The sequence below is a fragment of the Saccopteryx leptura genome, chromosome 9 (genome assembly GCF_036850995.1).
Source record: "Saccopteryx leptura isolate mSacLep1 chromosome 9, mSacLep1_pri_phased_curated, whole genome shotgun sequence".
Classification (NCBI taxonomy): Eukaryota; Metazoa; Chordata; class Mammalia; order Chiroptera; family Emballonuridae; genus Saccopteryx; species Saccopteryx leptura.
The window spans coordinates 3455389-3474842 of NC_089511.1; the positions used below are offsets into that span (position 1 = coordinate 3455389).

The 19454-nt window shown below is 47.3% G+C and overlaps 2 protein-coding genes across 4 annotated transcripts in view; one reads left to right on the plus strand and one right to left on the minus strand.

Annotated features, from left to right (window-relative positions):
* Positions 1–2556, minus strand: part of ITFG1 (integrin alpha FG-GAP repeat containing 1) — a 123015-nt gene extending 120459 nt beyond the window's left edge. The window contains exons 1-2 of the mRNA XM_066349914.1: positions 2343–2556; positions 610–682 (exon numbers count right to left, since the gene is read on the minus strand). Of these exons, the coding sequence (XP_066206011.1) occupies positions 610–682; positions 2343–2556 (287 nt within the window). The remainder of the gene's footprint in view (positions 1–609; positions 683–2342) is intronic.
* A 261-nt stretch (positions 2557–2817) lies between these two features.
* The window catches only part of PHKB (phosphorylase kinase regulatory subunit beta), a 115754-nt gene continuing 99117 nt past the window's right edge, over positions 2818–19454 (plus strand). For all 3 annotated transcript variants that reach the window (XR_010747056.1, XR_010747055.1, XM_066349907.1), the window contains exon 1: positions 2818–2949. Coding sequence is in view for 1 of the 3 variants with exons in the window: in XM_066349907.1 (XP_066206004.1) it covers positions 2883–2949 (67 nt within the window). In the remaining 2 variants the exon portion in view is untranslated. The remainder of the gene's footprint in view (positions 2950–19454) is intronic.

A 19454-nucleotide genomic window follows, 5' to 3' on the forward strand; every position in this document is an offset into this window, starting at 1 on the left:
CAGCCAATCCTTGCTTCTTGTAGTTTCAAAAGCATGTTGGCTCACTACTGCTGGCGGTCACTGGGCTTGAAGCAGTGCCATTCACATAAAAGAAAAATAAGAAGTGCTATTTGAACATTTAAACAATTCATCCTGATTTGAATTCCTTCAAAATCAACCTTAAGAACTCATCACCTACCAGTCAATAAGGAAAAAAAAAATTGAGAACAGAAGTCACTGACCTTTTCCCAGTGAAAAAACCCCCTCCCACAAAACAGCTGACCTGATAAGCCCATGAGTAGAGCTGCTCCCAAGAGCACACTCAGGACGAGGGATGACCACCAGCCCACCCAGGAAAGCATATTAGATTCAAGGTAAGGAGACTGACTGCAGGAACAGACCTCGACCCACTAAATTTTATTTCTTTCTTTTTAAAGTAAATCACTTGTAAGCTCTGCTACATTCACTATTTTCCCAAACAAATTGCTTCCTACTCAGCCCTCATAACAAGTGGTTTTGTGTCTATACTGCAGATGGGTAAAAATGAATTCAAAGACAATCCAAATAGCCATTGCATATCCCTTGTTACACGAATGACTGTTTTACAGAAACAGATATATTGGTACTTACTGTAAGGATACTTTTACTTTGGGTTTAAAATAGGGTGCATTCTGGTCTGCCAAAAAGACGATTAAGTCATTTCCTAAAAGAAACAAATATATGATATTAGAATAATGTTCCCTAGTAAGACGTCTCATCAGTTTACAAGAATCTTCCGGGCACTGTTCTTGACAACAAGACTTTTATTTTACTCCAATTCACCCGCCCTTTCAAGGTTAGTCCTCAATGTCTGATGGAATAGATTCCTGGCAGTACATCACAAATTCAATGTTCAAAGGAAGAATGAACACGGGAAATGTAGTGGGTCAAGACAAACTGAAGCCAATGAATGATGTGACTTAAAAAAAAACCATATAAAGAACATGCCTTATATAAGTCAACGCTTGTCTTCCCCAAACTTAACAACAAAGCCCCTTATCAAGGCTGTTTAGTTCATCAGATAAACCATATGAAGGACACAAGAACTCCTACAGTAGTTATCTGACTCATAAGAACGCCATGATGTATTGCTTAAGCACACTTAAGCTGAATGCTCCAACACCCTCCTCTTGTAGCTCCTACGGAATTCGCCCAGGTTGACGCATTCTTGGAAGGCAATGAGCACTCACCGGAACAGACTTTTTAGAATTGTTTACTCAAAAACAAGCCAGCTTTATCTTTAAAAAAGAAGAATCTCTGTATCCAGTTTGGATAGAGTAGCTACAGGTTTGGGAGTATGCACCCTCTTGGCAACATATGGAATCATACAAAGATGGGGAAAACATGCAGGGTCCACAAGAGGTTCTGGGGTCCTTGCAAGGCACCCCAGGAATCTGGGCCAGGAATCTCTCCGACAAGCTCTGTTAGAAGCACTTCACTCCTCTCTTCCTAGCCCTGACCTTAAACCACAGTACCTGGTTCTGCGGGTTCTCAAGAATGCCAAGACCCTCTAACGGCCACTGTCAGCATCAAGAGTTACAAGAAAGTTTTAGTTATGGTTAAAGCAAGGAGCTCTCATGAACCTCACGCTGGCAAAGAAAGCAGAGACGTGGAAGACCAGAGTAGTGACCAAGGCAAGGAAGGGTCAGCTGCATTCAAATGAGGGGGCAGCTCAGGAGGGGGACGAATCTGCAGGGGGAGAAACCCCTCCCATGGAGGGGGGTGTTAAGTTCGTGTGAGGTGTGGAGAGGTTAGTTAGGGCGTTGGGAGGGCACAGCAGCTTCCATTCCGAAGGCCGGGACCCCGACAGAGGGAGTGGCGGATGAACGAGGTCCGCGTGGAGGCAGGGAGAAGCCCTGCGAGAAGAAATTGTCCAGATGCCCTTTTCCCAGGTCACCCAAGGGGAAGGGAGACGGGAGACAAGCAGACGGGCGGAGGGGCCTGGGCAGGAACCGAGCTACACGGACTCCTGGGAATCGGGAAGCACTTTGGGAAACAGGTGATTCCACGGGGGGTGGGGGTGGGGAGGGTGCGTGGGTGAAGGCCGTGGGCTGCTCCGGAAAAGCCTGGTAGTGTTTCCAGGGCTTTGGGGCCGGGGGTGGGGGTAGGTCACACTGTGGGTGGCCTGGCCCGGTGACCAGGTGGCCAGGTAGCCAGGAGGGGGCAGGTGGGAAGAGCCGGGCAAGCTGTCAAGGATGCTGGAGATCGAGGGCGGGGAGAGAGGGAGGACCGGGCCGCTCAGGGGTCCAGCGTCCGGGCAAGGGGAGCGGGGGCCCCGGGAGCGGCGCAGGGACTCGGGCAGGGAGGGCCGGGCAAGCACTGACTTTCCCGCAGCACGAAGAGGTCCGTCTGCTTGTCGGAGTTGAGGTCTCCGAAGGCCGCCACGGTGCCCCAAGCCTCGGCCCCAAAGAGTTCGGCCGTGACGTTGTGCAGCGCCCGAGCCGGGACCGGCCCGACCCCCAGCAGCGCGAGCGCCCCCAGCAGCGGTGCCAGCAGCACCCAGAAGAGCGGCAGCCGGCCCGCCGCCGCCGCCGCCATGGCCGCGCCTGGGCCCCGCCCGCCGGCCCAGAGCCGCGCTCGACGGCAGCCGGAAAGCACCGCGCCGCCGGCCCGCGGCCAAAAGCGCGCAGCCCGGACGTTCGGACGAGCCGCCGCGGGCTCCTCGCGCCCTCGCCGCCTTGGGCTGCCCCTCTGACGCTCCGGGGGCCGAGGCGCGAGGCGGCAGAGGCCTCGTCCTCGCGCTCACTTCCGGCCGGCGGCCTCACGACAGTGTCGCGCGGAAGGGGGGGGCGGGGCCGACCGGCCGGCCGGCAGAGTTGACAGGAGGCCCAAGGGACGCCGGCCGAGGCGGCGGTCCCAGCGCGATGGCGGGGCTCATGGCAGATGTGGGCTGGACGGCCTTGGAGCGGAGAGCCCGGGCCAAGCGCTCAGGTTTGGCAGGCTGGGGCGCCCCCCTTCCCCCCCAGCTCCCTGGGCGGGGGGCAGGGCAGCTGGGGGTCCCGGAGTGAACTGTGCCCGCGTGCGTCATCTTAGAAAGCAGTCGGCGGTCCGACCTTCCGCCTGATGTCTCCCCGTCCCTTAGACACGAGGGGGTGGCCCCGACGTTACCGCGTGTGTGTCCCGTCCCCCCCCCCCCCCGCCCCAGAAAGTAGATGGTGACACCGACTTAGCCCGGAGGCTTGCTCCTTAGAAATCAGAGTGTAACTTGCCAACGAGAGTGTGTCCTTTTGGGGGTTCCTCCCCCCAGAGTCAGACGGACGGCTTCCCTGTCGCTGTGCTTTCCCCGTTGCCTTATTTCAGATCCCCTGTATATCTCCCCCACGCCCCGGATGCTGAGCCCAGCCTGTTCTCTTTGTGGCAGAAACTGAGGGCCGGGGGTGGGGGGTGGGGGTGCAGGGCTCGGGCCACGGAGAGGGTCCCGTGGAGCCCAGCGAGGGCGCAGAAGGGAGCGGGTCCCTTCCCTAGCAGGTGGCTCAAACCCAAGGCCCCACGACACCGACACCGAGCAGGCAGGCAAGTCGGTAACGGTTCCAGTGTCCCCAACTGACTTCTTCAAAGTGCAAAGTCACGACTTGGAAGTTAGCACTTGGGGCTGGTCACTCCCCTGGAGAGCCAGGGTTGAACCACACTGTCCCTGACTCCCGGCCCGGCCCGCTGGCGGGCTGGCTGGCGGGGTCCGATCTTGAGCTGAAAAGTGTGGCTGTAAACGGGAACCACAAGTCTTCCGACTAAGCCTCTTCCCTTGGGAAGGGCTGGAGCTACTCTGTGTCAGAGCTGGGAGATGCTAATGTCAGTGTGGCGAATGGAAGAAGGAAGTTACTGCCCTAGGAAAACTAACTCTGCCTTTGCATGGATCTTAGGAAAGAAGTTTTGTTTTGTTTTTCTCAGCTAATGTATTAACCACTATGTTACGAGGCTTTTCCCACTTATGAAGTTCTTAGTTGTCTGCCATGCTTTCTGCTTTTTAAAATGTTTTATTAATTTGAAGAAATGATCTTATTTCATAAATCACCCAGAAGAAATTTACTCAATCTTTGTTGCTAATTGCATTGTTTTTAAACCTTAAAAAAAAAAAGAAAAAAAAAAGTTCTGTGCTGGTTGTGATACCAAAGATACGGAGAAAGTGAGAGAGAAGCTCTCAAAAAGTAGCCCTTAGTATATGTGAGTCAATGCACTCACTCGGAATAGTCCATGTATATTTTTCTTCACACTTTTTCTTAATACTTTTGTGTCATATTGAAGTTTCGAGTGGACCACTAACAACGTGTGGATCTGAGTTATAAAGAGTGTTAGAGTGTTATTGGCTTGATAATATCACAGAGTCACCACAGCTTTCTACATGGAGCTGAGCTCTGCCCTACACATATATTTTAAAAAACATTTTTTCTTTCCCCTTAATAAGCAAATAGGGTTTATTTTCTTCTCCAGTCTTTACTTGCTCTGAAATGCATGTCCTAACAGTAAGCTTTGAAATCCTTCCCTTCCTTAACTGAGAAAAAAAAATTCAAATTTTATATCACTATTGTTGAACGAGGTCACTGAAATTCAGTTTCATGTGCAAAGTAGGTTAGCACATAGTGTAAATGTTGGATGGCCTTCCATGTTTACATCATAATAGTAAAAGAGATACCATTTGAAGTCCATACTCCACATCAGATGATGCTTCACATTCTTCCCACAATTCTGAAGTATGGGCTATCAAGTTTCTTTAGTGAATCATTGACGTCCTGTGTCATTACAGACAACAAACCCGATTCTTGTTATATTTAGAAGAATGTATAAACTGAGCTTTGTTTGAAGCTGGGACTAACCTGCCTCTGATGTAGACATCTCTGCAGAGTTCTGAACATTGTTACACAGCACAATCACTTCCCTGCTCTGTAGGGGATGCTACTCTTAGGTTATGTTGGATAAGTGGATATTATGTATTCCTGCCTCAGTCTATATAAGCAACTGTAACTTAACCAAAGCAAAGCAAATTTCCAAGTCACAAAAAGAAAATAAAATTATGATGAACCTGGGTTATTGTCTTTGTTGCACTCTGCATCATGTTAATAACTGCTCACACTGCTTTCAACTGATCTAACGCTGACTGCTTCTAACCTTCACTGAACAGTTGTGAACATTGCTGTAGTTTAGCCTGGGACGCTTAGGGTTAGAGCCAACAATTTGAAATCGCCAGCTCATCTGATGCAGTTATCTCTTCCCCACCAGCTTTCTTAAGGTCTGGTAAGTGTGGAGACCCCAAAAGGGGATCATTTTAAACACCTTTGTTTCTGAAGTTTGATGTCACCAAATGATAGCACTTTGATTTTGTACCTCTTGGGTGGGCCCAAGCCCGAACGCCATTGTCCTGCTACTGTTAGGCTCAGGTTTGCACTGTGCGCTAGATGTGGCCGGTCGTGTTGTTGGGCGGGCATGAGAAGTGACAGCGAGCCTCAGTTGTCAGATGGGTGCGTAGAAAGCGTCTTAAATGATTTTTGTCTTCTTGCTTAATGGAAGCAACTTTTATAAGTTAGGAATTTTTGGTCGAGGTCCCAATTACTTACTCTTCATCAACTCCCTGTGGAGCATTTTCCCAGACAGGGAAAGGAAGGTCACTTGGCCAGGAGATGAAGCAGCTTGCTCCAGGCCCTGTGACTTTTCTTTCAAAGCCATGTGCTTTGCCTCCTGTCCTGTGGCCTCTTGGTGTAAAGGCTGAGGGAGGTGCTGGCACCGTGGCTCCTAGACTGTCGTACAGGTCAGACCCCCACGAACTGGACGAAAGCGGTGGAACTGCTCCTTGGATGAGCACCCAGGATTTCAGAATCAACCTGGAGGAGGGTTACGCATCCAGGAAAGGCATGAATGCATCCCCATTGGAACCCGCCTTTGGATGTGCCAGTCTCACTGTAAGGAAACAAAGGGCTTCTTTACGTGGCTCTGGAGCTGAAATGTTGAGGGGTTTCTTCTGGAGACTGTGACCCACCACGCGCCATTTTAACCTGTTGGTGTGTGAACACGGTGCAAGAAGCCTATTAGAAGAGTTTGCTTTGTTTCTCAGGTACCTTACACAGAACATTCAAGCGTCAGGACCTATGAACAGGTCAGTGTGAGATGAGCAAGCAAAAAATGACAGTAAGCACTTTCTTTCTTTTTGGTTTTATTTTCATTTATATTTCAAATCCTGTTTTGGCAAGATGGAGGAGGAAAATCTTGAAGGAAAAGAAATAACTAGTTCAGGGAGGAATCACAAATGGGGGATAAAAAAGCTACTTTGAGGAATGGAATGATTCTTGACTTCAGTTGTCATCAGATGACAAGAATAGTATATGTGTCATTGCCACTTTTTGATTTCTGATGTGATCTTTGAACTCAGAGAATAAGAGGACATGTATGTTTGGACTGTGTTTTCTTTCCTTTGAGCACCAGGCTCTGTTTTCCAGTTTGACTGTCCAAATAAGGGCTCGCTGGGTTTTCAGAACTAGAACGTCACTTGGCAGTTACGGGGGAACAGAATACTAAGATAAGCTTTCAGGCAGCAGTATCCTGCAAATTTCAACACCTCAGAACTGTGCTTTTAACATTGCATACTGTTTGAAGGCACACACAGGAAGCCTTCCCAGCACCATATTATTAAATTGAAGTATACACAGAATGCGCCAAGAAACAGAATAGAAAAAGACCGAACTTCACGGTTATAAGCCATTTCAGAGACCGATTCCTTATAAGTGACTTGTAATATTTACACTTTTTTTAGAGGTTCCTCTAACCAAATCTTAGTAAGGACTATCAAGAAATACTTTTATCTGTTAAAATAAATACTCAGAGGTGTTAGCATTTATAGGTCACTTACTAATTCGGGAGTGCTGTGTGTATGTTGGAAACCGTTCCCCTATTGTAGTCCCTAGGACATCACCATTCTAGGGAGAGTGTTCTATGGAGTCATTTCGTTTAATGGTCACCTTGGAGCAGGGGTCGGGAAACTTTTTGGCTGAGAGAGCCATGAACGCCACATATTTTAAAATTTAATTCCGTGAGAGCCATACAACGACCGTGTACCTTACGCATTATCCAATAAAAATTTGGTGTTGTCCCAGACAACAGTTGACAGCTGTGATTGGCTCCAGCCACCTACAACCATGAACATGAGTGGTAGGAAATGAATGGATTGTAATACATGAGAATGTTTTATATTTTTAACATTATTATTTTTATTAAAGATTTGTCTGCGAGCCAGATGCAGCCATCAAAAGAGCCACATCTGGCTCGTGAGCCATAGGTTCCTGACCCCTGCCTTAGAGTGTGGCTTCAGAGCTGAATACTCCCCGGTGCTTTTGGCTCGAAACTATTCAGTGTGACCCACAATGAAAGCCATTGTTTTGCTTTTGGAAAATTAGTTTCCAACATAGTTTGATTGTTTTGTGTATTTTAATGCTCTCTGTTCCTCCTGAATTTGCTTCAGTGATTCTGTCTCTGCTTCCGCCCTGTCTAGCGTGTGGCGTGCGCCCTGCAGGTCTCTGTGTGCGGGCTCCGGTTGTGCTCCGACTACCGATGTGCCAGGCTGGGCTGGGGTTGGATAGAAGTTCTCTTGTTTGGACTTCCTTCAATCCAAAGAAAGATCTGGATGTCCAAGTTCGTCTGTTCTCCTTCCTTTCTCCTTCTTTCCTTTCTTTCTTCCTTAGTTCTGTTCTTCCTTTCTGTATTAATTTTTTTTACTTTTTCTCAGTTACTGTTGACACAATATATTCGCTCCAAGTGTACAACATAGTGATTAGCCACTTTTGTACCTTATGAAGTGATTGTCCTGCTAAGTCTAGTGCTCATTGGATATCCAAGTTTTGCTTTAAAGAAAAGTTGGAGTGAAATGTACAAGACAATAAATTTATAGGCAAATCCCACAACCAGGATAAATTAACTACTAGGGAACAGGTGTAGCTTCCAGGATATCAAATTGTTCTGACTTCTTTTTTTTTTTTTGCATTTTGTATTTTTTTGAAGCTGGAAACGGGGAGGCAGTCAGACAGACTCCCGCATGTGCCCGACCGGGATCCACCCGGCATGCCCACCAGGGGACTATGCTCTGCCCATCCGGGGCGTCGCTCTGCCGCTACCAGAGCCACTCTAGCACCTGGGGCAGAGGCCACAGAGCCATCTCCAGCGCCCGGGCCATCTTTGCTCCAGTGGAGCCTCGGCTGCGGGAGAGGAAGAGAGAGACAGAGAGGAAGGAGAGGGGGAGGGGTGGAGAAGCAGATGGGCGCCTCTCCTGTGTGCCCTGGCCGGGAATTGAACCCGGGACTTCCGCACGCCAGGCCGACGCTCTACCACTGAGCCAACCGGCCAGGGCCTGTTCTGACTTCTTGTCACCACTGCAGTCACCAGTGTACCAGCCTGGCCGAGTCACTCAGCTGCAGCAGACACACCAGCATTAGAGCTCAGTCATCTTGTAGTCGTGGTAGCATTTTGTGCCGAGGTAGGAAATGTCTTGACATTTTTACTTTTATTCTTAGATGAGATGATGATTTAAAAATTACTCTTCCTTGGGAATTAAACCTACATGCTTTCAGTTATGAAGTAAGTTGCAGGGATACAGGTACAGCACGGGAAAGTAGTCAGTAATGTAATAATAAATGCACAGTGACAAAGGGTCACCCTCTGACAGCTGTCAGTCTGTTCTCAGTCTCTATGGGTCTGTTTCTATTTTCTGTGTTAGTTTATTTTGCTCATTAGATTCCACATATAAACAAAATCCTATGGTCCTTGCTTTCTCTGACTGGCTTATTTCACTGAGCATAATGACCTCCAGGTCTATTTATGCTGTCGCAAAAGGTAGGAAGGGGTGCCTTCTTTTTTATGGCTCCCTAGTATTCCAGTATGTAAACGGACCACAAGTTTTTTATCTACTCACCTGCTGATGGGCACTTGGGTTGCTTCTGAGTCTTGGCTGTTGCAGTCAACACAGGGGTGTTTGTTTTTACTTTGATTTGATGAGCATCAAAGTAAAGTTTTGTATATTCTGGGCAAACTCAACTTTTTATTTTAATATGTGACACTCTCTTCCTTTAGTAATTGTATAGTAGCCTTGTTTTTGGCCTAACTTAGCAGTCAACAAATCAAAAAGTTCTTGTGGCCTGAAGAGACCACAGGCCTGAGCCTTGTAGACTTTTTCCTTTAAGAGCCTAAGGAAAGTACACATTTTGTGTTCGGCTGTGGGTGAATCTAATCCTGTCTCTGTTGACTACCTGTTTGAACTTGAGTGGATTACTTCACATCTTTGAGACTGGGTCTCCTTGTCTCTAACCTCCCTGAAGGGATTATTGTGAGGATTAAATAAGATGTTATGTGCAGGCCCCGGCCGGTTGGCTCAGTGGTAGAGTGTCAGCCTGGCATGCAGGAGTCCCGGGTTCGATTCCTGGCCAGGGCACACAGGAGAAGCGCCCATCTGCTTCTCCACCCCTCCCCCTCTCCTTCCTCTCTGTCTCTCTCTTCCCCTCCAGCAGCCAAGGCTCCATTGGAGCAAAGTTGGCCCGGGCACTGAGGATGGCTCCATGGCCTCTGCCTCAGGCGCTAGAATGGCCCTGGTTGCAACAAAGCAACGCCCCAGATGGGCAGAGCATCGTCCCCTGGTGGGTGTGCCGGGTAGATCCCGGTCGGGCTCATGTGGGAGTCTCTCTGACTGCCTCCCGGTTTCCAACTATAGAAAAATACAAAAAAAAAAAAAAAGATGTTATGTGCAAGTCACTTTATATTTGGTAGCTGGCCAGTGCATTTAAAATATGTTCTTATCTTCCCTAAAATCTCACATCTTTTACAATATTGCTGATAAATATTTAAGATAGGACTTAACACAAAACCAAACATGGTTGCTTAACTCCTCTCCTTTTTTTGGTGTCTACCCTCAAGTAGCCATTTGGCTAAGAAAACTTGTTGCGCTAAGATACAATTATCTTGAATCAGATTATTCAGAATGTAGCTTTTACTTTATTGTAAGGCTATTTCACTTTTTGTCAATAATCATTAAAAGTCTAAAGAAATTGTAACACTTTCCATGGACACTGCTGTCAGACAGCAGGGGAGCAGCCATTACTTTGTATAGAGTTAGGAGATGTTTCTGTCTTATGTTGGTATGCACTGGGTTCTCTTCAAGTAGGGTGGCATTTTCAGAAGCACTTGTAAATTGTATCCTGCTGGGAATGCTGATCTCTTCTTCCTAGGCCCTGCCCTGCAATCTGAAAAGATTTAGGAGACAGAGGCCACAGGAGATAGTTTAACTAAAGCTCCCTCGCTCTTGGAGCCATTGTCCTCAGCAAAGAGGATACTTCCAAGTTTACTGGTGAGACCATTTCATGAAGAGCCACGGCTTGTCCCACTTCCTTAGAGTGTTCCAGAAACACTCACATGGTGCCTCCCAATAACTGTTTTTCTCCTGCTGTTTTCTTTATCGTCCGACTTCTTTGAGGCCAGAGGAAGGGTAAGAGGAAGCCCAGGACTCCTGATGCCGATCTGGGTGCAGTAATTACTGAACGGGCCTGCGCTATTCCATGATGCACATCTCCAATGTATCCTGGCCTAAACAGAACTCTTGATTTTTTTACTTCTGTTGCAACCCCAACAAGTACCTCCCTTAATCTCCATTTCCATGAACTAAACTGTTATTTTTCCAGCTGCCCAAGCTAAAAATACAGGACGTATCCTTCGCCTGTTCTAGTCAGTTCATTTGCACATCCTTCTGCATCTGCAGACCGTGCACCAGAGTCTGTCTGTTCTGCTGCAGATGCGCCTCCCCAGTCTAACCCTCTGCCATCCTCGGTCTAGGGTGCAGAAATCACGTGGTTTTCAGTCTTCACGCTCTTGCTTCTCTGCAATCTGTTCTCCCAGCAGTGATCAGAATCTTTTAAAAATGTGACTCAGGCAGTGCCACTTCCCTGCGACTCCGCATTACCTTTAGCATAAAGTTCGCAGCCCCCTTCGTGGCTGAGCCCAAACCTCCTGGCTCCTGCCGGCCTCCCTCCTCTGCTGGGGGACCACGGCTCTCCTCCCCGCTGCTCTCCAGCCCGCTGGCTCGCTTGGTTCCTTGAGACCGACTTTGTGTTCATCTCGGCTCTCTGGGGAGCTGTCTCCTCTGGCTGGGGGCTGTTCTGTTGCTGGGTTAGCTTGGCTCTTCGGTTGTCTTTTAGGTCCTCACCTTCACTGTGGCCTCCTTAGAAAGGCCTCACCTCAGGGGCCCCCAAACACGTCGCTCTTAATTTTAATTCTCTCTCCTGTGCCTCTCACTATCTGATATTTTTCTCTTAGCTTCCCTGTCTCAAATCAGTTGATAACAATGAAGTTTATGAGAAATGTCTTTAAAACAGAGGTATTCAAAGTAAGAGCTGTTTTTTTTTTTTAATTTTCATATTTCTGAGGGAATTTATCTTTGCTTTGTGGAATCTTTGTGTGGATTTTTGCTGTTCCTATCAGTTCAGAGAGCCTTGTGTTTGCTTATGTTATCTTGTTTCCACGGAAATACACAGTGAGGCTCAATTAATTGGTCATACCTACTTGATCCTGATTCTCAATAGGCTGTCGCTTTGATAATTATCATTTGTTCAATAACGACAAGGATAGAAAAATATCCTAGCAGGATGTAAAGTTAAGTATTATCATTTAAAGGACTAAAAGCTATTTAAGGCTTAGAAATGGTCACTGGACTCTTTCTCCTCCTGTCTGACCCTGTCCAGTAATAGGTCTTTGTGCCTAAGCTGGCACCAAGTTTAAGCCTCACCTGTCTTATTTATTCTGCCCTTTAAATATTTCTCGAGTATTTCCTCCCCTTTGCACCTCTGCTGTCACTATGTTCATTCAGGACCCCAGAATGAATGTTGTAACCAAATGAGGACTTTTGTGCCTGCGGCTTACGACATCCCTAACAGTCCTCCTCTTTCTAAAGTCTGGACCATGTGACGCCCTTACCTAAACTCCCAGTGGCTCTCCGTCATCTGGGGGGGAAAGCGCAGCCTGGACGGTGTGCTGAGCATCCTCCCCTGGAGACTGCGGCCCCTCCAGCCTCCTCAGTACCGTGTCCTCCGTCGCAGAGCTGCCCTCTGTGCGCCACGCCTACGCCCGGACCCACACTGTTGTCCTGGCCTTGCACCTTTACCGTGAGCTTCCTCTGTGTCAAATAGCCCTTCTCTGAAAGCGCTGTGCACTTCGGTACTAACCCTCCTGGTTCCCCTGGCACTTGCACGTGCCTCGCTTAGCTCTGATGACTTGGCATTGCTGTTAGATAAGTATCGATCCGCCCCATTCTTGGTAACGAAATCCTGCAGGTCAGAGACTGAATTGGTTGTAGCCCCGCCTACAGGGCTTGGTGCCCGGGACTTAAAAGTTGAATGAATTAAGGAATCAGGCTAAAGAGAATTAGTGCGACCTTGGGAGAGAATGAACTTTACAGAACTCTGTGTTGCCTAATTATTTTACCTTTTGATTTGGAAAATAGAATTTGGGGAATTTATTTTCTAGCTATTTTTGGATCAGGACATTTTTACACTAAATGGAGCACCTGAGGTGAGGTCATCCTCAGTGCCAGGGGCCAACTTGCTCCAATTGAGACATGGCTGCAGGAGGGGTGGAGGAGCAAATGGTCGCCTCTCCTGTGTGCTCTGACACAGGAATCGAACCCGGGACTTCCACATACCGGGCCAACACTCTACCACTGAAACAACCGTCCAGGGCCACCCTTGGTGTTCTCTTGACCATGGACAGCCTCTCCAGGGCCCAGCCACAGGCTCGGATGCCTCAGCCCTTGCTCCACACCCTCGGCAGTCTGGGGGTGCCGACTTTTGCTTTCCCTGAAGGGAGACGGGAGGAGGCCCAGGTGACTTACCTGCACTGTTATCAAATGAAACTCGTCAGCAGCATGATTCTTGTTTCACACACAGAGAAGGTCCCACTGTTTAATGGTCCCACTCTGTCGTTGTATAGACTACCTAAGGTACCAAGAAATTTGAACTTGGTGTTAAATTTCAGAAATACGGAAAGGAGGGAGAGGAAAATTATAGACTCCTAAATGAAGTGGAAAGAAATTAGCTTCTTAAATCCTGCTACTTAGAAGTAAGTTCAAAATTTGTCAGAAAAAGAAACAATAATATTTCTATAAAAGTGCTAAACACGGTGCTAAATAGTGCAGTAGAGAAAAGTCTATTTTCACGTGAGACCTCTTCAGACTGGAGCCTGGCAGTGTATATGCATTTAACCTACGGGGAGAGCTCCTTTTATTCTTGTGCATTGCAGAAGTAAGAGGAAGTGACGTCTAGGTAGAGGACAGGTGTGTCAGGTGTACAATGGCTGGAACAGGTCAAGGACACTGCGGACAAGGATGGGGGGCGGATCAGCACGAGCACTGATTGGCAAAGAGCTAAATGTTTTGGGGAAGATTGTTGTTAAAGAAGATTTCTGATAAGAACGTTAATGTGGAAGCATATAGTGCCATGATCATGTATTATTTTCATTTAAGAAATAAACATTTTAAGAGAAGACCTGAGGCCCTGGCTGGTTGGCTCAGTGGTAGAGCATCGGCCCAGTGTGTGGAAGTCCTGGGTTTGATTCCCGGCCAGGGCACACAGGAGAAGCGCCCATCTGCTTCTCCACCCCTCCCCCTCTCCTTCCTCTCTCTCTCTCTCTCTCTCTCTTCTCCTCCCGCAGTCAAGGCTCCATTGGAGCAAAGTTGGCCCGGGCACTGAGGGTGGCTCTATGGCCTCTGCCTCAGGCGCTAGAATGGCCCTGGTTGCAACAGAGCGACGCCCCAGATGGGCAGAGCATCGCCCCCTGGTGGGCATGCCAGGTGGATCCCGGTCGGGTGCAGGCGGGAGTCTGTCTCTCTTCTCTGCCTCCCTGCTTCTCACTTCAGAAAACACACACAGACCTGTGGTGGCGCAGTGGATAAAGCGTCAACCTGGAAATGCTGAGGTTGCCGGTTCAAAACCCTGGGCTTGCCTGGTCAAGGCACATATGGGAGTTGATGCTTCCTGCTCCTCCCCCCCTCCCCTCTCTATAAAGAAAACACACACACACACACACACACACACACACACACACAGAGTGATGTCCTTTCTAAGACCCAGAGGCCAAATTAATGAATGTAAGTTAAGAAAAGAAAAGGAGACGCCTGAAGAGTGGTGCTGGAGAGCTTGTTTCTGACATGACTCAGGCGCATGCTTGTTCATGTTCCTCTCTGCTTTAAGTATTATGGCTCCTGACCATTGACGCCAGGGGAGAATATTTATAGGGTTTTAGGACCTAGGCCGGGCGATGTCAAGGCAGATCTTGCAAGATGGGGAACTGGTTGGGATTGGGCAGATGAGATGACACGATAGCTTTGGATTGGTTGTCACAGTGACTCAAGGTCTTGAAGCACGGCTCGGGGAACAAGATGGCAGTCTCGATCCTAAGCTCTTTTGGTTGGTTCGCGGTCTTACCTCCTAGGAGTTGAAGAGCTGGGTTTTCCTAAGAGGACAGCACTGCCGTTTGATTCCGACCCCCCTCCTTCCCGCTCTTGGTTTCTACAAGATGGAGTGATTACCCCTGCAGAGCTCTGGACCTCGGTAAAGTGCACCGTGACTCAGCAGGTCTGGCTGGGGCCCAAACAACTGCACTCTGAGCGAGCCCCCGCGGTGGGCGTGGCCCCGCTGCTGGTGGGTGGCCTGCACTCAGAGGAGTTAAAGCCTGTCTGTCACACCACCCTGCTCCTTTGTAACATCCTCCTCTCTTCCACGTCTCGCATTTTAGACTCTAGGTCTCAGGGTCTGATGTAACCATCCTCACATCCCCAGCCTTTAACTTAGTCTCTGGATAAATCCGTGTCACCAGCACCCCTGGTTTCTGTAGGCACCACCCACGGGATCCCGTGTTTGGCCGTGGCCGTTTCTGCAGCCCTTCTTCCCACTTCCCTCCCTAGCGTGGCTCTTGGACTCTGCTTGCTGGTCCGCTCTAGGCTCTGCCTTGGGCCTGGGCTGCCCTGCTCCAAATTGCTTTACTCAGCGCAGCCAGGGCGTAGGGGTTGGCAGCCTGGGCTTTTATCCCGAGGCTGTCGCTGTACGCTAATGACAAACGTCGAGGTTTCCAGCAGACGTTACTGGAAGTGACAGGTGTTGTGTGCGTTTCCTGATAGTCCCTGTACTCTATGTGATTTCGGTAATTGCATGTGATATCTCTGTGTCCAGGGGACCGCATGGTCTCTGCTTTAGTGCGCTGCTCTGCTTCAGGACAGAATGGCCGCCTCCGTTTTCAGGGGCTTGTCTAGCCCGATGGATGGAACCGAGAGACACTGTTGGTCGGCCCTAGAAGTTAAGCTGATTTTCCCCCCAGTCCAATTTATTTTCCATGAGCATTTCGTTGAGAAATTGAAGTGCTGACTGCTTGGTGATCTCTGGGGAGGCCCCTCCCTGCTAGTGATGGGGGGGGAGGGACGGGGGGGGGGGGATTTGGCCTCTTTGATATCTTACACAGCTTATCATTTAAAGCAGAATTATGCCGGGGAACACTGGCTCCAGAAGTCTTTTCTTCCTAGGTGTCCTTGTAAGACAAGATTCAACGCTCCTAGAATAAACGTAAAAGAGAGGGTAGGCACTTCAACTAATAGAATATAATTTTGTTTGAAAAGGAGAGGGAACAGCAAGCAGTCTTCACATTAACTACAAAAAAACCGAGCAAGTTCAAGGGTGATTATGGTTTCATGTCACAGTAGTAGTTTCGTTTTATTTGCAGTAGCATAAGCTGAATACCTTAAATATCAATGGTCATGACTCGTTTTCATTCCCATTTTTTGCTACAATAAAACCCTCTTATAACTAAATTACAATGCAAATTAAAGTACAGCAAAATCTTAGGAGTCTCGGTGTTCACCCAGAGTTACACTCTTCCAGTTCTGCATTATGTAAAAAGCTAATAGTCCATAAGAAATACAGTGAAGTTAAGCTACCCGTAGAGTAGACATGAAACAGTTTAAGCTGAACTAGGGCATTTGAATAGTGTGCTGCTTGACGGATACACGTAGAACTCACAGCTTGCCTGTCACAGCATTTCAGTTCTGTAATCTCAGCGGAGGTATTAGAAAGTAGATTAATTTACATTTTAATATACTTATTGGCACATGGATGTGGCGGCCTGTCACTCATCCTATCCCTCTTCCTGAAAGACTTGATTCTGCTCCCCCGGGGTCTTCCTGGAGACAGCGACTTTCTGGAGGGCCTGATGATTGGCCCTCATTAGACGGGGAGGTGGTCAGTGACTGGTTGGTGAATTAAAGTTAGCTCTGAATAGTCGTGCTTCAGAAGTAATTCATTTGGGTGACAACGTTTTCTTGAGGACCTGTTAGCCTCACTGCCACATCGCGTGGGGTCCCAAGGGGAGGGGGACGCACCTTCCTGGCTGTCCGGGAGCGCGGCGGTCTTGTTTCCCACGACTCCTGCACGTTGGCACTGAACCATACACTAACCCACAGGGACTTGAATATCCCATTCACAGCTCAAATCCCGCTCAATTAACTTTTTATGTCTCCTAAAAATTACTGATCATTCAAATCGCTGATTTAAAATCCCTGTGCGAGGCACCCACCCTTGCACTGATCGAGAGGGTTCTGTACTTAGCCTGACAAAGGTTTGCGACCAGCCCTGTGCTCGGTGCTGCAGGAGATTGAAAAGTGTAAGGGCAGACAGTCGTATTCAATGCGCCACGAGCGGCTTGACGGAAAGGATTTTACTTACGCCTCATGACAACCCTGTGAGGGTTATCATTTCCCTCCACTTCACAGGTGACAAGAGCTCGCCCAGGGGGAGCCCAGGTCCTGATAGTTGCAGAGTGGTGTATCAGTGACTGTAGCCCAAGTCTGTCTGTCTTCAAAACCCATGTTCTTCCCAACACCTCTGGGCAGAGGGTGGAGCAGTGGAGAGGAGGCCGATGTACTTGACTGAGCCTTGGGTTGAGTCTTACTCACTGAAAAGTGAAAGTTGGCTCGGAGTCCATGTGGGTTTGGCCAGTTAATGGTTTTATTGTAGGTGGGTCTTTGTAGAAGGCAGTTCGACCCAGGAGTGAGTCACCACGCGGGAGGGTGCACATGGGGACGACAGGGCCACCTCTGTCCTGTTTTACATGGCAGTGATGGACACTCGCCTGCATTCTGATGAGAAGAAAATTAGCTCGCATTCATTATCTATCTACAAAGTCCATATGGTAGATAGTACAGAAGCATTTTTAGTTTTACTCTGGTTATGAATATTTTTATCCCTACAGTCATCTGACTTACTAATTTAATAGTTTCTTGTGATTCTTTTTTTTGCTTAACCTTCGAGACTTTATTCATGTCTACTATACAGAGTATTGTCAGGGCAATTTTTAATTAATGGTAATAACATTCATATTAAATGCATTGCTGAACTTTGTCTAGATAAGAAATATCGGTCAGGTTTCATCAAAGTGGAAGTGTTAAATGGAAATGGTTTGGTTCCATTTTTCAAAAGGCTGACTGGCTTGAAAGTATCATTTTTGTGTTGGCTTGTGTAGAAGAACGTAAACACAGCAAAATGCCTAATGCTGCATGTCTTTACAACTATAACAACAGATGACAAAATAAAATGAAATATTTCTTGTAAAAATGGGGAATGGTGTACAGCAGGGGTTGGGAACCTATGGCTCGCGAGCCAGATGTGGCTCTTTTGATGGCTGGCTGCATCTGGCTCGCAGACAAATCTTTAATAAAAAAAATAATAATAACATTAAAAATAGCCTGACCTGTGGTGGCGCAGTAGATAAAGCGTCAACCTGGAAATGCTGAGGTCGCCAGTTCGAAACCCTGGGCTTGCCTGGTCAAGGCACATATGGGAGTTGATGCTTCCAGCTCCTCCCCTCCTTCTCTCTCTCTCTGTCTCTCTCTCCTCTCTCTCTTTCTCCTCTCTAAAATGAATAAATAAAAAAAAATTTAAAAATATAAAACATTCTCATGTATTATAATCCATTCATTTCCTACCGCTCATATTCATGGTTGCTGGTGGCTGGAGCCAATCACAGCTGTCCTCTGGGACAACACCAAATTTTTATTGGATAATGTGCAAAGTATATGGGTTGTTGTATGGCTCTCACAGAATTACATTTTAAAATATGTGGTTAAAATATGTGGCATTCATGGCTCTCTCAGCCAAAAAGGTTCCCGACCCCTGGTGTGCAGTGAAGGAAATCTTCCCCCTCTGTGTAATTAAATTAATACTGAGCTAAGACTCAGTCATTTAACTCAGAAGTTGGAATGTAAAAATTTTGTTTGTAGTCTAAATATGAAATAATGACTCTGGGTTTCTCTTGAGAAATCTGATAGTTCAGATTAGTATATATTATCCTTTACAAAGTGGCCCCTTTACGAGGCTGTCTGCATTTATTCTAGTGATCAAATGACTTTTAAATCATACCCTTTCATGATGATGTTCAGATCCTCCTGTATGAGCAGTGGAAGACCAGAACAAAGTAGAAGCATAGAGTGAGTTGAATAACTGTGGTTGCCACTGACGAGTGAGTCTTGTTTAATTTCATCGGCCTTCATGAATCATCTGACAGTTGCTGATTCTGAGAAACTTCAGGCAGATCTCAGATATCAGAGGATATTAATTCCGTGTGTTCGGTAAATACATATTTACTGAGAGCTCCCTCGCTATGTGCCAGACACTGTTGGCATCGGGGTTATGACAGAGAACGACCGTTGAGAAAATTTAATAATCTTGTGCTGCTTCTGAATGTATTTTTATTTTATTTTATTTTATAAGGGGGAGTTCCAAAAACTGTTGAGAAAGATTGGAGTTGTTTGAATACAGCTCTGACCTCACCGAAATCATGCTGTGGCAGGGGTACTCTGCCAGACTATAAATAAGCAAGGAAAATGGAATAGCTAATTGAGTGATTGGTATTCATAAGGTCAACACATGAAGCATCAACCAGACTGAATATCCTTAAATAGACTTTATAGGCTGTGCTTCTTCTCTAAAGGTCACTGGAAGAACTTAATATGTTTTTATTAGAAGTAAAACGGAAACAGTGGAGTGGCCTTTTCACATCTTATCTGAATAAGTTGAATAGGCAAATTTCACTTTATTTTTACAAAGTTGTGTTGTTTCTTACTAGCCATGTCATATTTCACATTTAAAATACCCTCCTTACCCAACATGCCGTGGAGCTAGAGACTTGCGAAGTTGAAGGTTTGGATGAGCTGTGGTAAGAGACTGGGGTTAAGTAAGTAAAGGCATACATATGTGTATATGTATAATATATATGCATGTAATTTACATACATACATACACATGTAATTTGGGGAGCCGGCTATTGTTGAAGGCAGAAAGTGAAAGCAAGGCTCGGGGGCCCTTCACTCGCCTCAGCCAGACCTCGGTGTGAGGTGCAGGGAGGGGAGCACACGTGCAGTTTGCCCGCACTGAGCCCGGCGT